This window comes from Pleurodeles waltl, chromosome 6 (genome assembly GCF_031143425.1).
Source record: "Pleurodeles waltl isolate 20211129_DDA chromosome 6, aPleWal1.hap1.20221129, whole genome shotgun sequence".
Lineage (NCBI taxonomy): Eukaryota > Metazoa > Chordata > Amphibia > Caudata > Salamandridae > Pleurodeles > Pleurodeles waltl.
The window spans coordinates 1,298,408-1,325,522 of NC_090445.1; the positions used below are offsets into that span (position 1 = coordinate 1,298,408).

The following is a 27,115-nucleotide window of genomic DNA, read 5'->3' on the forward strand; positions in this document are numbered from 1 at the left end:
TGGACGTCGATGCTTTTCCTGGATGGCGATGCTTTACCTGGACCATCATACTTTGCCTACACCCTGATGCATCGTCTAGACAACGATGCTTTGCATGGACGGCGAGTCTTTGCCTGGACCGTGATTCTTTACCTGGACCATCATACTTTGCCTACACCCTGATGCATCGTCTAGACGATGATGCTTTGCATGGATGGAGAGTCTTTGCCTGGACCATGATGCTTTGCCTGGACCCGACCATCATACTTTGCCTACACCCTGATGCATCGTCTAGACGATGATGCTTTTCCTGGATGGCGATGCTTTACCTGGACCATCATACTTTGCCTACACCCTGATGCATCGTCTAGACAACGATGCTTTGCATGGACGGCGAGTCTTTGCCTGGATGATGATGCTGCTTTGCATGGCTTGAGGGACTTCACAGTCTTTTCACACTCTCCGTTGCAAAATAACAAGGAGCCTATCTTGATGAATTTACAACCATCCTCAATTATGCAGCTTCCCAGAACTCAAAAGAATCACAAAACTTGTTCCACGTGGCTTACCCCAGCGTCGTCGCTCTCTAGTAATACTCTTTGTCGTCACCAGTTGCTGAGTTCCAGCACAACTGAATCACCAAATGTGCCGGACGCCTTAGTGCCGGTGTGCTGTGGGTCGCCACTTAGCCAGGGCGCCTTGTTTTAGTGTTCGGCCCGTAGCCCGTGTCATTTACATCTGGATGCATTTTATTCATTTCATATTTTTTGCACCGCCAGCTTTCAGGTCGTTGTGTTTATATTTTAATCAGCTGCTTCTTTCCAAGAAGAGATTGTTCTTCATACTTCACATTGGATCTGTCATTCGTACACAATGCACTTTGCGCCCTGTTCAAGACTGTCATGTACCGTACAGGATATACTAACTGGTATCGCCACTCCAGGAGCTTAAGAGTCAGTTCCCATTTTCTAGGCACATCAGTACGTCAGGCCTGTTCTTATAATTCTGTATTAGTTATTACATAAATAACACATAAGCCTAAGAGGGGTAGATTGCATTCCAGTCACGGACGTCCTGGGACGCACATTATTCCACAGACAGCTTCACTGATCCTGACGCGGACTCTTCAGCTTCCCGAGAGGACTGCCATCCTGACAACAGGCAGATCCTTGCTTTCACATTCAGGTAAGGGGTTGGGATTACTCCCTTAGATACCACCGCTATGCTGTCAGACCGAGACATGGGGTGTAGGAATAAATCTCTAGAACCATAGAACATGGTTGTGTTGTTTATCTTTATACACTGGTTGTAACAATGATCACTGTACTATGTTTCATCTGCCTTATAATCTCAGCTCTTGCTTTTTATACAAGGATGCTGTTGCTTCAGTAAATGTATTGAAATCCAGTTTGCATCTCCTGTCCCGCCATAGCGTGTGTGAGTAACTGAGCAAAAGGGGCATGATCTGTTCACCACGACTTCAGAGTCGGAGTGTCAGGTTCAGGTTGCCACAAATCACCTTTTCCTTTTTAGGGCTGGGTGAGCCACTGCAGGCCAGCTAGGATTCAGGCCGGCAGGGTGGTGTGAAGTGGACTCAGGGCCTGATTCGGGTCTTGGAGGGGGAAATACTCCATAACAACCACATGACAGATATCCCATGACAGATATCCTGTCTGCCAGATTGCGATCTCAATATCTCCTGTGGGGATCGTAATATGGCAGATGGAATATCCACCATGTTTGTGGCTGAGTATTCCCTCCTCCAAGACCTAAATCAGTCCCTGACTTTCCCACACTCAGTGATGGTGCCTCCCTAAAAACGCAGTCTCAACACCATAATAGGAACCACACCCAGTTTACTTAAAAACAAGAGTTCTGCACATAGAAAGAGATGTGACGTGTCCCACATCCAATCAATTATAATCAAAGTGCATTCCAGGGTCGACGTTCCACATTCCACACAGGCACCTGCACACCTCTTCATCACCAACCTTCACCAACCATACCACATGGGGGCACAGCCTAACCCAATACCACGCTATGTCTACAGCGGAGCTTAAAGTGCCACATAAATGCTTCAATACAATACCCTTGCATTGAGTGTCCTCTTGTCTTGTGCATGCCACTACAAGAATACACCCATAGTAGGATAGTGTGGTATGTGAGGTGGGTGGAGGAACCAGAGGAAATGAATCAGTAAAAGGGACGATGTGGAGTCTCTAGGGAGTGTGGTATGTGAAGCAATGTGGTACGGGTGGAGGGAGCAATGAGTATGAGGTGAGAGAAGGGAGCGCTTTGAAGTCTCCTAAGAGTGTGGTGTGTAAGGCAGAGTGGGAGACATGGGAATGTGTAGAGGAAGTGGAGGGAATGAGGCAAGTATGGGGTGCTTTTGGAACTCTAAAGGATAGGACTGTGCACCTCATGTGAGCTTTATTCTCCATTTCTCTCCTACAGGGTGAGCTGGGAGTCGAAGGCAGACCCGGAAAGATTGGGGAGCAGGTATGTTATCTTGGGGTATGCTGCCTCGTGTAAATTGTTGGTTATTGGTTGTCTTTGGGTATTTCGCCCTAAGCCCGGTCCCAGACACTGCCACACACCAAGAGCCCCTCACATCATTTATTATTGTCTATAAAAAGTGCTGCATGCCACCAGGGCCGTATTGGCCTTTATGCCATTGGGCATTTCCCCAGTGGGCCGGGCCATTGGAGGCCAGTTTTTGAAACCCCCAAGGCCTAGTGCTTCTCTTTTCCCAGCTCCCAGAGGGTAATTGCAGCAGGCACAGGGGCTTCAAGAGAAGAGGGGGATGTGGAGAGAAAGAGATCAGAGAGCGGGAGAGAGAACTGAAGGGTAGAGAGAGATTAGATGGACAGAAAGATTTACGCTAGCAAATGAGAGCAAGGCTGGTTCAAGCACAGCTGCTTATCATTCCCTATCTGGCCCTAGGTTCCACCCAGGGTAAGCTTGAAGCCCTAACATGAGGGATACTTGAAGGAAAAAGAGGGGCAACAGAGGATCCATGCCTTCGGTCAATCGGTCAGTTGAGTCTTAAAGCTGCCTCCTTATTGGAGTATTGATGATATCTGCCTTGGATCTGTGAATCCCAAAGTTGTGTTATTGTTTTTGGATCATGAGTTAGTAGATCAGCCAGTGGACCAGAGTGAGGTCAAGAGAACAGGTGGGAGGGGAGGGCCAAACCCAGTACCGGAGCACCTTAGGATGGAATACAGGAGGTGGACCATAGGCCCAGTCATAGAGGTAGGTCAGGGTCTAATACAGGAGCCCAAACATCAGCCTAGTCAAAGAGGCAAGTCAGGGTGTAACACAGGAGATGGACCATCAGCCTACTCAAAGCGGCAAGTCAGGGTGTATCACAGGAGATAGACCATCAGCCTAGTCAAAGAGGCAAGTTAGGGTGTAACACAGGAGATGGACCATCAGCCTACTCAAAGAGGCAAGTCAGGGTGTATCACAGGAGATGGACTGTGCGCCTAGTGAATGAGGTGCGTCAGGGTGTAACACAGGAGATGGACCATAGGCCTAGTCAAAGAGGCAAATCAGGGTGTATCACAGGAGATAGACCATCAGCCTAGTCAAAGAGGCAAGTCAGGGTGTATCACAGGAGATAGACCATCAGCCTAGTTAAAGAGGCAAGTCAGGGTGTATCACAGGAGATATACCATCATCCTACTCAAAGTGGCAAGTCAGGGTGTATCACAGGAGATGGACCATCAGCCTACTCAAGGAGGCAAGTCAGGGTGTATCACCGGAGATGGACTGTACGCCTAGTGAATGAGGTGCATCAGGGTGTAACACAGGAGATGGACCATAGGCCTAGTCGAAGAGGCAAGTCGGGGTGTAACACAGGAGATTTAACCATCAGCCTACTCAAAAGGGCAAGTCAGGGTTTAACACAATCAGCCTAGTCAAAGAGGCAAGTCGGGGTGTAACACAGGAGATGGACCATAGGCCTAGTCAAAGAGGCAAGTCAGGGTGTAACACAGGAGATGGACCATCAGCCTAGTCGAAGAGGCAAGTCAAGGTGTAACACAGGAGATGGACCATCAGCCTACTCAAAGAGGCAAGTCAGGGTGTAACACAGGAGATGGACCATCAGCCTACTCAAAGAGGCAAGTCAGGGTGTAACACAGGAGATGGACCATCAGCCTAGTCAAAGAGGCAAGTCAGGGTGTAACACAGTAGGTGGACTGTACGCCTAGTGAATGAGGTGCATCAGGGTGTGATAAGAACGAGCCATACAGCGGACCTGAATACTCTGAACTCAGGTGCATATTTTCAAGGAATTGACGTAGAGCAGCCCCACAGTCATTTTTGATGCACTGCCCTACATCAATTCGAAATGGCAGAAATGCACCACATTTACAAGATACAGTGCATTTCTGTACTTTCCCTCTGCGCTGGTGCACAAACTGCTGCCTAGCGACAACATAGGCTCCCTTGCACCATGGGGCAAGGATGCCTGCGTCGCAGACAGGATTGTTTTTGTGCAGGAAGGGAAACCTTCCTGCACAAAACAATCCTGAGAGGCGTTTTCCTCTATGTGTGCTGCAGAATGCACCACACTTAGAAAGAGGGAACAACAAGGATACATACTTGTATTTCTTCTTGTTGGGCCTGCCCTGGGGAGGACTACAGTTTTGACATATTCTCAGGTTTACATGTCCTTGTAAATGTGGGAATGCATCAAACCCCATGGAACGCCTCCCTGACAAAGTGGCTTTGCGTGAGCTCGTAGTTATGGGTCTGCACTATGTGCCACCAGAGCATCATAAAAAGTGACACACCAGCTGCGCAAGGGGCTTGGAAATATGCCCTTCTGTGGCAAGGTCCCTGGATTCATCATTGGGCATCATATGCTATGACTAGCTCTGCTAGCCGGTCTTCTGAAGCGACTTTCAGATTAACTTAATGGATATGCATTTTAATGGGTCCCATTTCCTCTGCAAAAACTTAAACTCATCCCTCAAATGATTTAACGAGGGATGAGCCATGTCTTGTTCCTAGGGCTGGCTTCCCTGCCCGCCAGTTTCATAGGCAATGTTGCAAATTTCATGACTACTGAAAAGGTCTCACCTCTACTCAAACCTCCCTCCCAGTCCTACAGCCCCACCAGTCCTTCAGCAATACAGAGGCTGAGGTGGCTTTATGGCCCGAGAGGCTCAGCAGTGTTCTTTTCCCTCTCCGCACCACCAGTAAAACCCATCAGGCCCAGGAGCGTTCTTCCTCTCCGTACCACCAGGTAAGACCCGACCGGCTCAGCAGTGTTCTTCCTCTCCCGCACCACCAGGTAAGACCGGACAGTCCCAAAAGTGTTTTATCTTCTCCCACACCATCAGGTAAGACCCGACAGGCCCATCAGCGTTCTTCCTCTCCCGCACCACCAGGTAAGACCCGACAGGCTCAGCAGGGTTCTTCTACCTCTCCGCTCCACCAGGTAAGACCCAACAGGCCCAAAAGTGTTTTATCTTCTCCAGCACCATCGGGTAAGACCTGACAGGCCCATCAGCATTCTTCCTCTCCCGCACCACCAGGTAAGACCCAACAGGCTCAGCAGGGTTCTTCTACCTCTCCGCTCCACCAGGTAAGACCCCACAGGCCCAAAAGTGTTTTATCTTCTCCAGCACCATCAGGTAAGACCCGACAGGCCCATCAGCGTTCTTCCTCTCCCGCAACATCAGGTAAGACCCGACAGGCTCAGCAGTGTTCTTCCTCTCCCGCACCACCAGGTAAGACCCGACAGGCCCATCAGCATTCTTCCTCTCCCGTACCACCAGGTAAGACCCAACAGGCTCAGCAGTGTTCTTCTACCTCTCCGCTCCACCAGGTAAGACCCGACGGGCCCAGAAGTGTTTTTTCTTCTCCCACACCACCAGTGAGCTACTTTAGTTTTCATTAAGGGGCGCTCACATCACTTGTAGGGGGAAGGGTGCCATACCATGTAATGTCTCGGCAGACCATCACAATGGACTGGCGAGTGTTACAGATCATAGAAATGGGTCATGCTCTTCCTTTCCAACAATTTCCCCCTTCCATTTCCCTGTCTTCTTCCCAGCCGGTCAAACACAGCGGTATTCTCCATTAAGTCAGAGTCCTGTTTCAAGATGGGGCAGGGGTGTCACTCCTGTTACTGCTATGTGCTCAAGAAGGACAGTGGGCTGCATCTCATCTGAGACCGCAAGGTTTTAAATTCTTTTCTCCACAAAGAGAAATTCAAGACGATGAACCTAGAACAGTTTCTTCTTGGTCTGGAGCTAGGAGACTGGAGGTTGTCCCTCCACTTGATAGATGCCTGCTTCTTGGTCGATCCTGCAGTCGCACAGGAACCGTTTTGTTTCTCGGTGCACGAAGGAGAGCATTGATCCTCTGAAGGAAGGTTTTCATATGTGTACTGGCACAGTTAAAGGTTAGAATGTAGCCTTGCCAGTCTTTATTTGTTTAGAAGAAAAGTCCCTGGTTAAGTCCCTGTTATGAGGTTTGTTAAACAGCTATCTTACATGATTCCCACTTCTCTGTTCCAACATTTCGCATAGTAGGGGGCTTTGTTTAGGTGGGTTGTACATTGTTTTAAGATCTGCTATGCCTTAGCCAAAAAGAAGCAATGGAAAGAATGAGAGGCTATTCTGCAAGGGCGAAAGCAACTTCTTCAGCCTTAACCAGAGGTGTGCCAAACCTGAAAGATATTCTGTGCAGCCACATGGTCTTCCAGCCACACATTTACTAAGCATTTTTGTTCAGACTCAGAAGTCTGTAGGACTGGCTACTTCACACGTTCAGTGCTGCAGGATTTTCTGACCATCTCCTCAGACCCACCTCCTGGAAGGGGCATTTCTGTGGTACCTATTCAAAAGGTGAGGAATCTGCAGGCAGAAGTTCAGATCAGAAGAATACGTTATTTATCTTCAGGAACGATATTCCTGGTGACCCCCCTCACTTCCGCTTTCTGGAGAGTTGTCTCATTCATCATTGTAACAAGGTCCCAAGTTAGAATGATGCATAACTTTTGTTTAAAAAATGGACAAGAAATGGACAGGGCACTGTGGGTGGCGCTATATGGCTGTAATGAGGTCATTCCTCGGTTGGTACTTAGAGGGCGCCAAATGCCACCTATCAGCATGATAGAGCTGTTGCACTCGTTCCACATCCAGTGTGGTGGTCGGGATGTTCTAAAGGAGAGACTTCTGCAGGGAGTCAGCGTATCCACCAGAAAGAGCATTACCGACTGTAAGTAACTTGTTCATTGGACAACCTTCAAGGGTGTTCAGTTGTTGTTAAACCAATGGTGACATGGTGTTTTCTATCCTGCAGGGGCTCATGGGATTCGTTGGGCCTGTAGGTGAACCCGGAGCTGTGGGCGAGAAGGTGAGTCCTGTCCCAAGGTGTTTTTGTGTGGATGCCACATTCTGTCCTGCACTGAGGACATTTCACAGCCTTGATGCAGGACAGAACCCTTCCCAGGCAAAGGCACCTTCCTGTACCAACTCCCTGTGAGCGGCTCCTGCCCTGTGTGGCAGAACACGTTACAACATGCCATCCAGCCCATTAGACACGACGTTCCACCATCCATCCTGTGGCACACACAGCATAACAGCCTCCCGCCAGCGAAACAACAAACACATACAGCACTTCACCACCCCTCACACACTTAACGTCCCACACTCCTTCCCACCCCCTGCTACACACAACATACTGTTCTACTGACCAACACCTCTAGCACATATTGTATACCACCTGCCCACTCGCACAACACACATAATATACCACCCCATCCACTCGCACAACACACATACCATGCATCCCCACCCAGATCTCTGACACACGGTGTACCACTCTGCATCCCACCCCCTGGTACCCTAACATACTGTCCCATAGCCACACCCCTGAGACACCTAACGTACCAAACACATGAACAACCAGTCTTCTCACCCCATCCCAAGCTGTGGCAGCACCAGCTCCCACGCTCTCCTGCTCACTTGCACGCTCTTTCACACTAGCTCAGTCACTTACTAACTCACTCACTATCCTGCCTTCTCACTCACATGCTAATCACTCCTCACTGTCTGACTTGATTACTCCCTGTCATTCACTCTCTCAGTTACTCACTAATCACTCAGTCACCATTTCACTCTCACTAGCTCACTCACTCACTCCCTCTAATGCTCAGTGACTCTCTGTCTCACTCACTGTATTATGTGGCTCGCTCGCTTGCCCACTTGCTCAATGCTCACTCGCTTATTTAGGGTCAGATGTATCAAGCTCCTGGTTTGCATTTCTTAAATAGTGAATTTTAAGAAATTGCTATTTAAGAAATGCAAAACGGGTTGTATGAAATTTCTTAAAATTCGCAATTGCTATTTGCATATTGCAATTAGGGAACGGGACTGTAGGCCCGTAGGTGCGAATGGTTTTGAATTCCCCAATTTGCGAATTCCAGTTAGGTGATACAAACCCCCGGCTGCTGGGGGCCTAAGGCGCCCTCTGATGCACCCCAAAAAAATATTTGCGGACATTTATAATGCATTTTAAAAAATTGCACATGCTTGCCACCAAATTGGATTTGGTGGTAATTGCATTTCCTGAACGCCCAGTTCGCATTTAGGAAACGCTTGATAATTGTGCCTTGGAAATCCCAAATAGGAATTCCCTCTTTGCGAATTCCTATTTAGAGAATCACAATTTACAATTGTTCCAACGGGGCCGCAGTTTTAAGGAATCACTATTTTTGCGATTTCTTAAAACTGCACAGCGAATGCGTTTCATACATCTTGAAAGGCATTTTGGCAGTCGCAAACGGACGAATTTTGCGATTCGTACCGTTTGCAAATGCAAAATTGCTTGATACATCTGGCCCTTAGTCACTCCCCTGCTCGCTGCTTGTTCACTCACTTGGGCAGCCACTTGCTCTGTGATGTGCTCTCTCGCTCACTTTTAGTTACTCTCCCACTACTTCTTCAATTGCTCACTAAGTGACCCACTTGCTCGGCTACTTGGTCTCTCCCTCATTGCTCACTCACTCACGCAAAGGTTTCACAAGCAGATACTGAGGAGCAAGAGAACCCCTGACCCTAAACTCAGCCTACAGTCAGCAAACTGTACAACACAGCAGAACCCAATGTAGAGCCTAAAGCTTCCAGCCTGGGGTCTCACATACCCAACCTGTCTGGAGCAGTGAGAGCTTCTCACCAGGGGTGTGAGACATGGAATACTGGCCATGCATCAACCTGCCTACCCCACACAATCTCCACGCCAGCCATGCGTCAGCCTGCCAACCCCACACCATATAAATGCCAGCCATGTGTCAACCTGCATACCCCACACCATCTAAACACCAGCCATGCGTCAACCTGCCTACCCCACACAATCTCAACACCAGCCATGCATCAACCTACCTACCCGCACAATCTCAACACCAGCCATGCGTCAGCCTGGCAACCCCACACCATCTAAACACCAGCCATGCGTCAACCTACCAACCCACACCATCTAGACACCAGCCGTGTGTCAACCTGCCAACCCCACACCATCTAAACACCAGCCATGTGTCACCCTGCCTACCCCACACAATCTCAACACCAGCCATGCGTCAGCCTGCCAAACCCCCACCATCTAAACACCAGCCATGCGTCAACCTACCAACCCCACACCATCTAGACACCAGCCATGCGTCAACCTGCCAATTCCATACCATCTAAACACCAGCCATGTGTCAACCTGCCTACCCCACACAATCTCAACACCAGCCATGCGTCAGCCTAGCAACCCCACACCATCTAAACACCAGCCATGCGTCAGCCTGCCAACCCCACACCATCTAAACACCAGCCATGCGTCAACCTACCAACCCCACACCATCCAGACACCAGCCATGTGTCAACTTCGAACCCCACACCATCTAAACACCAGCCATGTGTCAGCCCGCCAACCAAACACCATCTAAACACCAGCCATGCATCAACCTGCCAACCCCACACTATGTAAACACCAGCCATGCATCAGCCTTCCAACCCCATACCATCTAAACGCCAGCTATGTGTCAGCCCGCCAACCCAACATCATCTAAACACCAGCCATGTGTCAGCCTTCCAACTCCACACCATCTAAACACCAGCCACATGTCAGCCTCCCCCCCACACATTCTAAGCACCAGCCAGGCGTTCGCCTGCCAACCCCACACCAACTAAACACCAACCATGCATCAGCCTGCCAACCCAACACCATCTAAACACCAGCCATATGTCAGCATCCCCCCACACCATCTAAACACCAGCCATGCATCAGCCTGCTAACCCCACACCATCTAAACACCAGCCATGTGTCAGCCTCCACCCCACACATTGTAAACACCAGCCATGTGTCAGCCCTCCAACTCCACAGTATCAAAACATCAGCCATGCATCAGCCTGACAACCTCACAACATCTAAACACCAGCCATATGTCAGCCCGCCAACCCAACACCAACTAAACACCAGACACGTGTCTGCCTGCCAACCCCACACCATCTAAACACCAGCCATGTATCAGCCTTCCAACCCCACACTATCTAAACACCAGCCATGCGTCAACCTGCCAACCGCCCACCCTCTAAACACCAGCCATGTGTGAGCCCGCCAACCCAACACCATCTAAACACCAGCCATGCATCAAACTGCCAACCCCACACCATTTAAACACCAGCCACGCATCAGCCTGCCAACCCCACACCATCTAAACAACAGCCATGCGTCAGCCTTCCAACTCCACACCATCTAAACACCAGCCACGTGCCAGCCTCCCCCCACATATTCTAAACATCAGCCATGTGTCAGCCTTCCAACCCCACATTATCTAAGCACCAGCCATGTGTCCGCCTGCTAACCCCACACCATCTAAATACCAACCATGCATCAGCCTGCCAACCCAACACCATCTAAACACCAGCCATATGTTAGCATCCCCCACACCATCTAAACACCAGCCATGCATCAGCCTGCCAACCCCACGCCATCTAAACACCAGCCATGTGTCAGCCTCCACCACACACATTCTAAACACCATCCGTGTGTCTGCCTTCCAAACCCACAGCAACTAAACACCAGCCATGCGTCAGCCTGACAACCTCACAACATCTAAACACCAGCCACGTGTCAGCCTGCCAACCCCACTCCCTCTAAACACCAGCCATGCGTCAGCCTTCCAACCCCACACTCTCTAAAGAACAGCCATGCATCAGCCTGCCAACCCCACACCTTCTAAACACCAACCATGCATCAGCCTGCCAACCCCACACCATCTAAACACCAGCCATGCGTCAGCCTGCCAACCCCACACCATTTAAACACCAGCCAGTGTCAGCCTCCCCCACAACATCTAAACACCAGCCATGTGTCAGCCTGCCAACCCCACACCATCTAAACACCAGCCATGTGTCAGCCTTCCAACCCCACACCATCTAAACACCAGCCATGTGTCAGCCTTCCAACCCCACACCATCTAAACACCAGCCATGTGTCAGCCTCCCCCCAACACATTCTAAACACCAGCCAGTGTCAGCCTGCCAACCCCACACCATCTAAATACCAGCCATGAGTCAGCCTTCCAACTCCACACCATCTAAACACCAGCCATGCATCAGCATGCCAACCCCACATCATCTAAACACCAACCATGTGCCAGCCTCACCCAACACATTCTAAACACCAGCCAATCCTCAGCCTGCCAACCCACACCATCTAAACACCATCCATGTGTCAGCCTTCCTCACACCATTTAAACACCAGCCATGCATCTGCCTTCCATCCCCACACCATCTAAACAACAGCCATGCGTCAGCCTGCCAACCCCACACCATCTAAACACCAACCATGTGCCAGCCTCCCAACCCAACACCATCTAAATGCCAGCCATGTGTCAGCCTCCCCTCCACACCATCTAAACACCAGCCATGGACCAGCCTGCCAACCCCCCACCATCTAAACACCAGCCACGTGTCAGCCTTCCAACCCCACATCATCTAAACATCAGCCACGTGTCAGCCTTCCAACCCCACACCATCTAAACACCATCCATGTGTCATCCTTCCAACCCCACACCATCTAAACACCAGCCACATGTCAGCCTTCCAACCCCACACCATCTAAACACCAGCCATGTGTCAGCCTCCCCCCACACCATCTAAACACCAGCCATGCATCAGCCTGCCAACCCCACACCATCTAAACCCCAGCCATGCGTCAGCCTGCCAACCCCACACCATCTACCATCTAAACCCCAGCCATGCGTCAGCCTGCCAACCCCACACCATCTAACACCAGCCATGCTTCAGCCTGCGAACCCCACACCATCTAACCACCAGCGTCAGCCTGCCAACCCCACACCATCTAAACACCAGCCAGTGTCAGCCTGCCAACTCCACACCATCTAAACACCAGCCATGTGTCAACCTTCCACCCCACACATTCAAAACACCAGCCAGTGTCAGCCTGCCAACCCCACACCATCTAAACAACAGCCATGCATCAGCCTACCAACCCCACACCATCTAAACACCAACCATGTGCCAGCCTCCCAACCCAACACCATCTAAACGCCAGCCATGTGTCAGCCTCCCCTCCACACCATCTAAACACCAGCCATGGACCAGCCTGCCAACCCCCCACCATCTAAACACCAGCCACGTGTCAGCCTTCCAACCCCACATCATCTAAACATCAGCCACGTGTCAGCCTTCCAACCCCACACCATCTAAACACCATCCATGTGTCATCCTTCCAACCCCACACCATCTAAACACCAGCCACATGTCAGCCTTCCAACCCCACACCATCTAAACACCAGCCATGTGTCAGCCTCCCCCCACACCATCTAAACACCAGCCATGCATCAGCCTGCCAACCCCACACCATCTAAACCCCAGCCATGCGTCAGCCTGCCAACCCCACACCATCTACCATCTAAACCCCAGCCATGCGTCAGCCTGCCAACCCCACACCATCTAACACCAGCCATGCTTCAGCCTGCGAACCCCACACCATCTAACCACCAGCGTCAGCCTGCCAACCCCACACCATCTAAACACCAGCCAGTGTCAGCCTGCCAACTCCACACCATCTAAACACCAGCCATGTGTCAACCTTCCACCCCACACATTCAAAACACCAGCCAGTGTCAGCCTGCCAACCCCACACCATCTAAACAACAGCCATGCATCAGCCTACCAACCCCACACCATCTAAACACCAACCATGTGCCAGCCTCCCAACCCAACACCATCTAAACGCCAGCCATGTGTCAGCCTCCCCTCCACACCATCTAAACACCAGCCATGGACCAGCCTGCCAACCCCCTACCATCTAAACATCAGCCACGTGTCAGCCTTCCAACCCCACACCATCTAAACACCAGCCACGTGTCATCCTTCCAACCCCACATCATCTAAACACTAGCCACATGTCAGCCTTCCAACCCCCCACCATCTAAACACCAGCCATGTGTCAGCGTCCCCCCACACCATCTAAACACCAGCCATGCTTCAGCCTGCGAACCCCACACCATTTAACCACCAGCGTCAGCCCGCCAACCAAACACCATCTAAACACCAGCCATGCATCAACCTGCCAACCCCACACTATGTAAACACCAGCCATGCATCAGCCTTCCAACCCCATACCATCTAAACGCCAGCTATGTGTCAGCCCGCCAACCCAACATCATCTAAACACCAGCCATGTGTCAGCCTTCCAACTCCACACCATCTAAACACCAGCCACATGTCAGCCTCCCCCCCACACATTCTAAGCACCAGCCAGGCGTTCGCCTGCCAACCCCACACCAACTAAACACCAACCATGCATCAGCCTGCCAACCCAACACCATCTAAACACCAGCCATATGTCAGCATCCCCCCACACCATCTAAACACCAGCCATGCATCAGCCTGCTAACCCCACACCATCTAAACACCAGCCATGTGTCAGCCTCCACCCCACACATTGTAAACACCAGCCATGTGTCAGCCCTCCAACTCCACAGTATCAAAACATCAGCCATGCATCAGCCTGACAACCTCACAACATCTAAACACCAGCCATATGTCAGCCCGCCAACCCAACACCAACTAAACACCAGACACGTGTCTGCCTGCCAACCCCACACCATCTAAACACCAGCCATGTATCAGCCTTCCAACCCCACACTATCTAAACACCAGCCATGCGTCAACCTGCCAACCCCCCACCCTCTAAACACCAGCCATGTGTGAGCCCGCCAACCCAACACCATCTAAACACCAGCCATGCATCAAACTGCCAACCCCACACCATTTAAACACCAGCCACGCATCAGCCTGCCAACCCCACACCATCTAAACAACAGCCATGCGTCAGCCTTCCAACTCCACACCATCTAAACACCAGCCACGTGCCAGCCTCCCCCCACATATTCTAAACATCAGCCATGTGTCAGCCTTCCAACCCCACATTATCTAAGCACCAGCCATGTGTCCGCCTGCTAACCCCACACCATCTAAATACCAACCATGCATCAGCCTGCCAACCCAACACCATCTAAACACCAGCCATATGTTAGCATCCCCCACACCATCTAAACACCAGCCATGCATCAGCCTGCCAACCCCACGCCATCTAAACACCAGCCATGTGTCAGCCTCCACCACACACATTCTAAACACCATCCGTGTGTCTGCCTTCCAAACCCACAGCAACTAAACACCAGCCATGCGTCAGCCTGACAACCTCACAACATCTAAACACCAGCCACGTGTCAGCCTGCCAACCCCACTCCCTCTAAACACCAGCCATGCGTCAGCCTTCCAACCCCACACTCTCTAAAGAACAGCCATGCATCAGCCTGCCAACCCCACACCTTCTAAACACCAACCATGCATCAGCCTGCCAACCCCACACCATCTAAACACCAGCCATGCGTCAGCCTGCCAACCCCACACCATTTAAACACCAGCCAGTGTCAGCCTCCCCCACAACATCTAAACACCAGCCATGTGTCAGCCTGCCAACCCCACACCATCTAAACACCAGCCATGTGTCAGCCTTCCAACCCCACACCATCTAAACACCAGCCATGTGTCAGCCTTCCAACCCCACACCATCTAAACACCAGCCATGTGTCAGCCTCCCCCAACACATTCTAAACACCAGCCAGTGTCAGCCTGCCAACCCCACACCATCTAAATACCAGCCATGAGTCAGCCTTCCAACTCCACACCATCTAAACACCAGCCATGCATCAGCATGCCAACCCCACATCATCTAAACACCAACCATGTGCCAGCCTCACCCAACACATTCTAAACACCAGCCAATCCTCAGCCTGCCAACCCACACCATCTAAACACCATCCATGTGTCAGCCTTCCTCACACCATTTAAACACCAGCCATGCATCTGCCTTCCATCCCCACACCATCTAAACAACAGCCATGCGTCAGCCTGCCAACCCCACACCATCTAAACACCAACCATGTGCCAGCCTCCCAACCCAACACCATCTAAATGCCAGCCATGTGTCAGCCTCCCCTCCACACCATCTAAACACCAGCCATGGACCAGCCTGCCAACCCCCCACCATCTAAACACCAGCCACGTGTCAGCCTTCCAACCCCACATCATCTAAACATCAGCCACGTGTCAGCCTTCCAACCCCACACCATCTAAACACCATCCATGTGTCATCCTTCCAACCCCACACCATCTAAACACCAGCCACATGTCAGCCTTCCAACCCCACACCATCTAAACACCAGCCATGTGTCAGCCTCCCCCCACACCATCTAAACACCAGCCATGCATCAGCCTGCCAACCCCACACCATCTAAACCCCAGCCATGCGTCAGCCTGCCAACCCCACACCATCTACCATCTAAACCCCAGCCATGCGTCAGCCTGCCAACCCCACACCATCTAACACCAGCCATGCTTCAGCCTGCGAACCCCACACCATCTAACCACCAGCGTCAGCCTGCCAACCCCACACCATCTAAACACCAGCCAGTGTCAGCCTGCCAACTCCACACCATCTAAACACCAGCCATGTGTCAACCTTCCACCCCACACATTCAAAACACCAGCCAGTGTCAGCCTGCCAACCCCACACCATCTAAACAACAGCCATGCATCAGCCTACCAACCCCACACCATCTAAACACCAACCATGTGCCAGCCTCCCAACCCAACACCATCTAAACGCCAGCCATGTGTCAGCCTCCCCTCCACACCATCTAAACACCAGCCATGCATCAGCCTACCAACCCCACACCATCTAAACATCAGCCACGTGTCAGCCTTCCAACCCCACACCATCTAAACACCAGCCATGTGTCAACCTTCCACCCCACACATTCAAAACACCAGCCAGTGTCAGCCTGCCAACCCCACACCATCTAAACAACAGCCATGCATCAGCCTACCAACCCCACACCATCTAAACACCAACCATGTGCCAGCCTCCCACCCCACACATTCAAAACACCAGCCAGTGTCAGCCTGCCAACCCCACACCATCTAAACAACAGCCATGCATCAGCCTACCAACCCCACACCATCTAAACATCAGCCACGTGTCAGCCTTCCAACCCCACACCATCTAAACACCAGCCACGTGTCATCCTTCCAACCCCACATCATCTAAACACTAGCCACATGTCAGCCTTCCAACCCCACACCATCTAAACACCAGCCATGTGTCAGCGTCCCCCCACACCATCTAAACACCAGCCATGCTTCAGCCTGCGAACCCCACACCATTTAACCACCAGCGTCAGCCTGCCAACCCCACACCATCTAAACACCAGCCATGTGTCAACCTTCCCCCCACACATTCAAAACACCAGCCAGTGTCAGCCTGCCAACCCCACACCATCTAAACACCAGCCATGCGTCAGCCTGCCAACCCCATACCATCTAAACACCAGCCATGTGTCAGCCTTTCAGCCCCACACCATCTAAACACCAGCCATGTTTCAACCTGCCAATCCCACACCATCTAAACACCAGCTACGTGTCAGCTTGCCAACCCCACACCATCTAACACCAGCCATGCTTCAGCCTGCCAACCCCATACCATCTAACCACCAGCGTCAGCCTGCCAACCCCCACCATCTAAACACCAGCCAGTGTCAGCCTGCCAACCCCACACCATCTAAACACCAGCCAGTGTAAGCCTGCCAACTCCACACCATCTAAAAAAAACACCAACCCCAGCACATTACAATACAACATGTTGCTGACTCTGCACCATCTAAACAAATGTGTACACATCACTACACAACCCTGCTGAACACCAGATGGCCAGGGTCCCAAGGAGACAACATCCACCGCTTGAAGGACCATCAAAGCCATGATAGACGACATACGAGGACTCCCTGCTCTCTGCCAACCACAAGCACAAGCGTTTACAGTACTACGCTGGGACTTCAAGGCAGGCTACAAAAGACTCAGCTGGGTCCAGAAGCACTGAAATATTTCCTGCACTAGGCCCTTGGTGAGGGCACATATACTTTCCCTGCTGTAGCCTCTGGTCAAGACACACAAACATTCCTTGTGCTAGCACCGAGGTCAGTACCGAAGTATAGGACACACATACTTTCCGTGCTCTAGCTCTTATGTCAGCATGCGTATACATTCCCTGCTGTAGCCTGGGGTCACTACTCTCAGAACATCCACTGGTCCCATATCCATGGGTCGTGTACTTTCCTTGAGCTATCACCAGCCTCACACATTCATTCCCTATGCTACCCTTTGGTCTGGGCCCATATACATTCCCGTCTCTAGCCTCAGGGTCAGGATATGTATGCATCCCTTGCGCTAATCCAGGGCTTAGTATATACATTCCTGTCACTAGCCCCGGCGTCAGGACACACACCCACTCCTTGCTTTAGTCTTGAGGCCAGGACACATCTAAATTCCTTGTGCAAGCTACAGAGCCAGGTTCTAACTTATGAACCAAATTGTCATCAAAGTTCTTTTCTTTTCCAGGGTGACCGTGGGGAGATTGGGGCTCCGGGCCCCCCCGGAGACAAGGGGTCGATGGTAAGGAGTAAGTCTGCATTCTCTGCATCTTTCTCATTGGCCCTCCATTAGCTGTGTTATGTTGATTTGTGAAGAGTGCTTTACGTGGCCATTCTGTATTCTGAACCAGAAGATTAAACAGCACGAGGAATTGGGTAACCAATAGGTTTGTAATTAAAAAGGGATTTCCCAGTCCTGCTCTTTCCAGATCCTGCTCTTCCTAAGTCCTGCTCTTCCCAAGTCCTGCTCTTCCCAAGTCCTGCTCTTCCCAAGTCCTGCTCTTCCCAAGTCCTGTTCTTCCCAGATCCTGTTCTTCCCAAGTCCTGTTCTTCGGATCCTTCTCTTGTCAAGTCCGTCCTTCTAGGGTCTCTGTCCTCCTGGATCCTGTTCTTCCCAGGTCCATCCTTCTTTTGTCATGATCTACCAGGATCCTCGTCTTCTTGGATCCTGCTTCTCCTGGATCATGCTGTTCCCACGTCCTGCTTTTCCTGGATTGTGTCCCTCTCAGGTTTTGATCTTGCTATGTCCTGTTCTTTCTCAATCCCTTTTTTCCCGGGTCCTGTTTATCCCAGTCCGGATTTTCGTGGGTCCTGCTCTTTCAGGTCCTGGTTTTCCCAGATCTTCCCTTTCCCGGATCCTGTTTTCAGGGGTCACTCTCTTCCTACATCCTGCTCTGGCCAGGTTCTACTTTTCCTAGGTCCTGTTCTTCCCAGATACTCGATCATGCTCTTTCCAGGTCCTATTCCATCTGTATCCTACTCTTCCCAGATCCTGCTCTTCCTGGATCTTGCTCTTCTCAGATCCTGCTCTTCCTGGATCCTGTTCTTCCTGGATCTTGCTCTTCCTGGATCTTGCTCTTCTTGGATCCTGCTCTTCCTGGATCCTGCTCTTCCTGAATCCTGCTCTTTCTGGATCTTGCTCCTCTCAGATCCCGTTATTCCCCGGTCCTGCTGCTCCCGGATTCTACTGTTGCCAGGTCTTGGTATTCCCAAGTTCTTCTCCTCCTCCGTCCTGCGCTTCCTGGATCTTGTTCTTCTTGGATCTTGCTCTTCCTGGATCCTGCCCTTCCTGGATCTTGCTCTTCCTGGATCCTGCTCTTCCAGGATCTTGCTCTTTTTGGATCTTGCTCTTCCTGCATCCTGCTCTTCCTGGATCCTGCTCTTCCTGGATCTTACTCTTCCTGGATCTTGCTCTTCCTGCATCCTGCTCTTCCTGGATCTTGCCCTTCATGGATCCGGCTCTTCCTGGATCCTGCTTTTCCTGGATCTTGCTGTTCCTGGATCCTGCGCTTCCTGGGTCTTGCTCTTCCTGGATCTTGCACTTCCTGGATCTTGCTCTTCCTAGATCTTGCTCTTCCTAGATCCTGCTCTTCCTGGATCCTGCTCTTCCTGGATCCTGCTCTTCCTGGATCCTGCTCTTCTCAGATCCTGCTCTTCCTGGATGTTGCTCTTCTTGGATCTTGCTCTTCCTAGATCTTGCTCTTCTCAGATCCTGCTCTTCCTGGATCTTGCTCTTCCTGGATCCTGCTCTTCTTAGATCCTGCTCTTCTCGGATTCTGCTCTTCCTGGATCCTGCTCTTCCCAGGCCTTCTGCCTGTTGGGTTTTCCTTCTTGGTTCCTGCTCTCAGTATGAGGTCCTCAGCTCTTTCTTGAGTGAGGAGCTGCTTCTTCGCTGTATGTGGGGTATGTGCTAATTTAACAAGGTAGTTTGCTGGTGAGGAGCATGCATTGGTGATTGCGGATTGTCTGTGGATGGCTCTTTTACAAGTGAGGAGCACTGACTTCTCTGTATGTATGTATATAGCAATGTATGCACATAGGGATGCATTTATATAGTAATGTATGTATTTATGGAAGTATGTATATAGGTATGTGTGTATATAGCAATGTATGTATAGGGAGAGACGTATATATGTATATAGGAAGTGATGTATATAGGTATGTATATATGTATATAGGAAAGGATGTATTTATGCATATAGGTATGTATGTATATAGGGATATATGTATGTATATAGGGATGTGTATATATGTATATAGGGAGGGATGTATGTATATAGGGTTGTATGTACTTATATAGGGAGGGATGTACTAATGTATACAGGAAGTGATGTATGTATATCAGTATGCATGTATATAGGGAGAGGTGTGGGTATGTATTTATATAGGGAGGAATATATGCATGTATGTAGGAATGCATGTTATCTATATAAGAAGGGGTGTATGCATGTATTTAGGTACGTATGCATATATATATATAAAGATGTCTATGTATATAGTGAATTATTTATATAAGGAGGGATGCATGTACGTATATAGGGAGAGATGTATGTATATAGGGAGGGTTGTATGGTGGAAGGGATGTATGTATGTATATAGGGATATATGTATGTATATAATGTATGTTTATAGGGAGGGAGGGATGTATTTAAGGGGAGATGTATTTATGTATGTAGGAAGGCTAGTATGTATGTATATAGGGATATATGTATGTATATAGGGATATAACTTTGTATATAGGGAGGGGTGTATGTATATAGGGTTGTATGTACAGGGAGTGCAGAATTATTAGGCAAATGAGTATTTTGACCACATCATCCTCTTTATGCATGTTGTCTTACTCCAAGCTGTATAGGCTCGAAAGCCTACTACCAATTAAGCATATTAGGTGATGTGCATCTCTGTAATGAGAAGGGGTGTGGTCTAATGACATCAACACCCTATATTAGGTGTGCATAATTATTAGGCAACTTAACAAAAAACAAATATATACCCATTTCAATTATTTATTATTACCAGTGAAACCAATATAACATCTCAACATTCACAAATATACATTTCTGACATTCAAAAACAAAACAAAAACAAATCAGTGACCAATATAGCCACCTTTCTTTGCAAGGACACTCAAAAGCCTGCCATCCATGGATTCTGTCAGTGTTTTGATCTGTTCACCATCAACATTGTGTGCAGCAGCAACCACAGCCTCCCAGACACTGTTCAGAGAGGTGTACTGTTTTCCCTCCTTGTAAATCTCACATTTGATGATGGACCACAGGTTCTCAATGGGGTTCAGATCAGGTGAACAAGGAGGCCATGTCATTAGATTTCCTTCTTTTATACCCTTTCTTGCCAGCCACGCTGTGGAGTACTTGGACGCGTGTGATGGAGCATTGTCCTGCATGAAAATCATGTTTTTCTTGAAGGATGCAGACTTCTTCCTGTACCACTGCTTGAAGAAGGTGTCTTCCAGGAACTGGCAGTAGGACTGGGAGTTGAGCTTGACTCCATCCTCAACCCGAAAAGGCCCCACAAGCTCATCTTTGATGATACCAGCCCAAACCAGTACTCCACCTCCACCTTGCTGGCGTCTGAGTCGGACTGGAGCTCTCTGCCCTTTACCAATCCAGCCACGGGCCCATCCATCTGGCCCATCAAGACTCACTCTCATTTCATCAGTCCATAAAACCTTAGAAAAATCAGTCTTGAGATATTTCTTGGCCCAGTCTTGACGTTTCAGCTTGTGTGTCTTGTTCAGTGGTGGTCGTCTTTCAGCCTTTCTTACCTTGGCCATGTCTCTGAGTATTGCACACCTTGTGCTTTTGGGCACTCCAGTGATGTTGCAGCTCTGAAATATGGCCAAACTGGTGGCAAGTGGCATCGTGGCAGCTGCACGCTTGACTTTTCTCAGTTCATGGGCAGTTATTTTGCGCCTTGGTTTTTCCACACGCTTCTTGCGACCCTGTTGACTATTTTGAATGAAACGCTTGATTGTTCGATGATCACGCTTCAGAAGCTTTGCAATTTTAAGAGTGCTGCATCCCTCTGCAAGATATCTCACTATTTTTGACTTTTCTGAGCCTGTCAAGTCCTTCTTTTGACCCATTTTGCCAAAGGAAAGGAAGTTGCCTAATAATTATGCACACCTGATATAGGGTGTTGATGTCATTAGACCACACCCCTTCTCATTACAGAGATGCACATCACCTAATATGCTTAATTGGTAGTAGGCTTTCGAGCCTATACAGCTTGGAGTAAGACAACATGCATAAAGAGGATGATGTGGTCAAAATACTCATTTGCCTAATAATTCTGCACTCCCTGTATATAGGAAGGTGTGTATGTCTGCATATATGTATGTATGTATATAGGGAGGGGTGTATGTATGTGTATAGAGATGTATGTCGGGAGGTATGTATGTATGTATGCATTTAAGTATGCATGTATATAGGAAGGGTTGTATGGATGTATATTGAGATGTATGTATGTATATAAGGAGGGATGTTTGCATGTATATAGGGGTGTATGTATATAAGGAGGGATGTGTAGGAAGCTGGCTCTGTGTATACTACACCAAAATGAGGTACAGTGTGTACAGAGTCCAGTGGATCCCCAGAGGCTTAACAGAGGCTAAAGTAGATAATACTAATGCTCTCTTTGTGGCCGTCTGGTCGAGCAGTTAGGCTTATCAGAGGGTGGTGCAAAGCATTTGTTGTACACAGTCACAAAATGAAGCACACACTCAATGACTAACTCCAGGCCAATGGTTTTTATCTAGCAAAAATATATTTTGTTACTTTATTACTAGAACCAAAAAATCTTTGTTGCAGGTAAGTACAGTTGTAAGTGAGTATCAAGCATATGCATCAAATGTACTGTGCTTAGGTTTTCAGATAAAGCCGTTCCGAAGTAAGTAACGCTTCAATTTTAAAAGTTGACACAGTGCAATTTCTCATAGGAACCAATGCAGTCCTAGGGGAGGAAAAGTGTTAGCACAGTTATCTGGTAAATACTCAACTTTCGATCCCAGTCTTCAGGAGTTAGGATGTCCACAGGTCAACGTTCAAGTTGTCCCCAAAAGTGCACCACCAGCAACACAGGGCCAGCCAGGTCAGAGGTCAAAGTTGGCTTCAGGTTTTCAATGGAATCCTATGAGGACTGGGGCACTCGGAAGAAAACAGATTGCAGGTAAGGACTCGCAGTTCCAGGACACAGGCTTAGGGGTTTAGGTCATCACTGTGGGAGCCACAGGTCAGCACCAAACACACACCCTCAGCGGCACAGGGGCGGCCGGTGCAGGGTGCAAACACAGCGCCCAATGCTTCTCAATGAAGGAACTTCGGGGGTCACAAAGATGCTGCAGTCTGGAACCAGGGGGTCGGTTCTGGAAAACCAAGTGCTGGACAGGAAGGAGAGGCGCTTGCTGGATGTTGCTGGACCATCAATCAGGGTCCCCAAGGTCAGGGGGCTGCAGATGCAGGGATACCTTTGGGCCGCAGGAATCTTCAGCGGATCCGGTCAGGAGGGTCCTCTGGATTCAGGCTGCAGGCTTCGTCATGTTGGCCTGGAAGGGTCAACCCAGGATGGACTCGAGGTCAGAATTGCCTGGGGACCTTCTCTGGACTGGTGGGCCACCTCGACTTGGGCCCTAGGCATCGGGTGCAGAGTGAACAGAGCTCGTGGATCCACGGTGTTTCTGGAGTCCTTTCTGAAGGTCTCTTTTGGACAGGGCTGCTGTCCTCTGGAGTGCTTGGTTGTCTGATGGGCAGACAGTTTCCTGGGGATTTGTAGAGGTCGCTGGCCCTGCAGGATGCATCGCCTTTTTGTAGCAGGAGTCTTGAAGCTGCAGACAGGCCGATAGGACTGGGACCAAGTCAGTTGTTGTCTGGAGTCTTCACTGCTGGGGTCGGCTTTGCAGTCCTTCTTTCTTGAGGTCACCAGCAATCTGGTGAGTAAGGTTCAGGGGTGCCCCTAAATACTAGATTTAGGGGCGTTACAGGGCTCAGAGGGGGCTACACTATTCCTGTGCCAACTCCCTTTGGGGAGAGGGGCACATTCCTATCCCTACTGGTCCCTCTTCTCCAAAACAAGAGGGAGGATTCTGCAAGGAAGGGGTCACTTCACCTCTGGACACCGCAGGGGTGGTCCTAGCTGCAGTGGCCACTCCTCCTTGTTTTACGTAATTTTACTGTTGGGCCTGCAGCCAAAAGTGGGGCTTGGTCTGGGGGCAGGCATCTCCACTAGCTGGAGTGCATGGGGGCACTGTAACCCGAGGCTTGAGCGTTTGACGCTTACCACTAAGTGTTGCAGTTCCTGCGGGGGGGAGTGTGAAGCACCTCCATCCAGAGTAGGCTTTGTTTCTGGCCTCAGAGAGCACAAAGGCTCTTATCCCATGGGGTCAGAAACTCGTCTGCTGAAAGTTTAGGGTTCTCACCTTTCATTTGCATCAGCCATCTGAGAGGTCTTTGCTCAGTTTGAATAATGAAGTGAGTACCAAATAAGTATGGTCTCAGTTTCTTCAGAGCCCAAACTCCAAGGCCCAGCAAAGGCCTCCCTCCCACGCTGCTGTCTGGAAAGTAACGTCCTGCTAATGAAAGCAACAGGTTGGTCAAGGCCATCATTGTTGTTTCAGGCAGGACGGCTCTTATCCAATGGTCAGAGGCATCTGTCTGCACAATGAACTGCTTGGAGTGCTCTGGAGCTTTGAGAACTGGTTCTGAGCACATTGACCCCTTCAGGGCGCAAAGGCATTTTGACAACTAACAGTCCAGTTTACTTTCTTGGGCATCTTCTTAGAGGTCAGTCCTGTGAGGGGGGTCACAATGGATCTATACCCCTTCACAAAACTCCTGCAATAACCAGTCAAGCCAAGAAATGCCATGACTTGAGTTTGGGTTCAAGAGCTTCCCAGTCCAGAATGGTCTAGATGCTGGGTTGTAAAGGTTGCACTTGGCCTCCACCTACATGGTCGCCCAAGTATACAACTGTGCCCTGCCCTATCTGGCATTTGGATGCCTTGATAGTGAGGCCTGCAGATTGCAAAGCCTTCAAAACCTTCCCGAGGTGGACCAGGTGATCCTCCCAGGAGGAGCTAAAGGCAGCAATATCGTCCAGATATGCTGCTCTGAAAGACTCCAAGCCAGCAAAGACTTGATTCACCAACCTTTGGAAGATGGCAGGGGCATTCTTTAAGCCAAAGGGGATAACAGTGAACTGATAGTGCCCATCGGGTGTAAAGAATGCTGTCTTTTCTTTTGCTCCTGGTGTCATGGGAATTGGCCAGTACCCTGCATTTATGTCAAAGGTACTAGAAACTTTGCTGCACCTCATTTGTTTATCAGCTAATCAGCCCTTTAAATAGAGTGAGGATCTGTCTTAGTGACCCTGGGGATGAGGTTTGGTGACTAAGACCACTGGGATAGCCCAGGGTCTGTCAGAGGGTTCAATAACCCCTAAATCCAGCATGTTGTTGACCTCAACTTTGATGCTCTCCTTAACTCGATCAGACTGCCGATAGATCTTGGTTTTGACATGCAAGCTGTCTCCTGTGTCCACATCACGGGTACACCAGTGAGTCTGTCCAGGGGACAAGGGAAGAGCTCTACATACTGCTGTAGGACCTGCCTGTAGCCTTCCTGCTGTTGGGCAGTGAATGTGTCTGAGGAGACAACTCCATCAACTGACCCGTCTTTAAGGTTTTGAGAGACTAGGTCAGGGAGAGGTTCACTCTCTGCTTCATGATCCTCATCAGTAACCATCAGCATGGTTACACCAGCCCTGTCACAGAAACGCTTGAGGTGGTTCACATGGATCACCCTTTTGGATGTCTTGCTATTGCCGAGGTCTACCAAGTAGGTGACCTCACTTTTTTTCTCTAGGATAGAGTAGGGGCCACTCCATCTGTCCTGAAGCACCTTGGAAGCCACAGGCTCCAGAACCCATACCTTCTGCCCTGGTTGGAACTCCACCAGTGCAGCCTTTTGGTCATACCATGTCTTCTGGAGCTGTTGGCTGCCCTCAGGGTTTTTGGATGCTTTTTCCACATACTCAGCCTTTGTGGAGTGGAGGCCAAGCACACAGTCCACCACATCTTGTTTAGGCTTGTGGTTTGGTCTCTCCCAACCTTCCTTCACAAGTGCAAGTGGTCCCCTAACAGGATGCCAAACAGATGTTCAAAGGTGACTTTTTCAGTTTTCTGGTTGTACAGACCCTCTCAAAGTCTGTGAACCACTTGGTGATGTCATCACCCTCCTCATACTTGGGGACAACCCCTTTGGGGATTTTAGGGGTGTCAGACTGCTCTGTTCCTACGTACTGAGTTGCTGCCACCCTTAATGGGTGCTAGGCCCATTTCTGATCTCTCCCTTTCTACAGCCCGGAGCTTATTCTCCAAAGCTAGTATTTTAGCCATCCTTGCTAAAAGGATGTCCTTTCCTTGAGGCTGCCCTCAATGTTCCCAGAGGAGCTGCACTCCCCTGTTAACCATCGTTAGAGTCCGGGGCACTGGGGCCCTGTCTGCCCTAGTTGGGTTACGAGGGGGGCGGTCATCCTCCTGATCCCTTACTTCTTCGCCATCTGAGAGGAGATCATCCTCATCAGCAGGGCGTTCCTTTGCATAGTCTGCCTAGAGCTCCTAGAGCTGGATCATGGTTGGGTTGGAGCCTGTTTTAATCTTTTTGAAACTGCAGATAGATCTTAACTCTCTCATTTTGAGATGGAGGTAAGGGGTCAGGTCGAGTTCTACAACCATGTCCTCTGAGCTGCTCATTATGTTACTAAAGTTCAGGACTTCTTTTCGGAACTAAAACTACTTCTGGGGCCATATGTACGAACACTTTTTCTCATAGACACAGAATGGGTAAAAACCTTTGATACATCTGGCCCCTAGTTACTTATCCCTACTATAATAACTTTTTTAACATTTTAACAATAAAGGGGACTTACCCAAGGCCCTAGAAGGACTTTTAAAAATTTCGAAACATTTTCAATTAAAAAATCACTTGAAACTAAAGGCAATTTTGGAACTTAGTCGTGTGATCTGCTATTGGCTGAGTAGTCCAGCAAATGCAAAGTCGTAGATCCCACCGCTGATCCACCATTGTAGAAAGCTGGCTCTGTATATACTATATCAAAGTGAGAGATAGTGTGCACAGAGTCCAGGGGTTCCCCTTAGAGGTTGATTGTGGCAATAATAGATAATAATAATGCTCTCTTTTGTGGTAGTGTGGTCGAGCAGTTAGGCTTATCAGAGGGTAGTTCAAAGCATTTGTTGTAACCACAGGCAATAGAAGAAGCACACACTCAAAGACTTAACTCCAGACC

General features: G+C 49.7%; 1 protein-coding gene across 1 annotated transcript in view; it reads left to right on the plus strand.

Moving 5' to 3' along the window:
* The window catches only part of COL27A1 (collagen type XXVII alpha 1 chain), a 1,169,012-nt gene that overhangs the window by 685,790 nt on the left and 456,107 nt on the right, over nucleotides 1–27,115 (plus strand). The window contains exons 24-26 of the mRNA XM_069236924.1: nucleotides 2,434–2,478; nucleotides 7,303–7,356; nucleotides 17,982–18,035. Coding sequence (XP_069093025.1) covers nucleotides 2,434–2,478; nucleotides 7,303–7,356; nucleotides 17,982–18,035 — 153 coding nt within the window. The remainder of the gene's footprint in view (nucleotides 1–2,433; nucleotides 2,479–7,302; nucleotides 7,357–17,981; nucleotides 18,036–27,115) is intronic.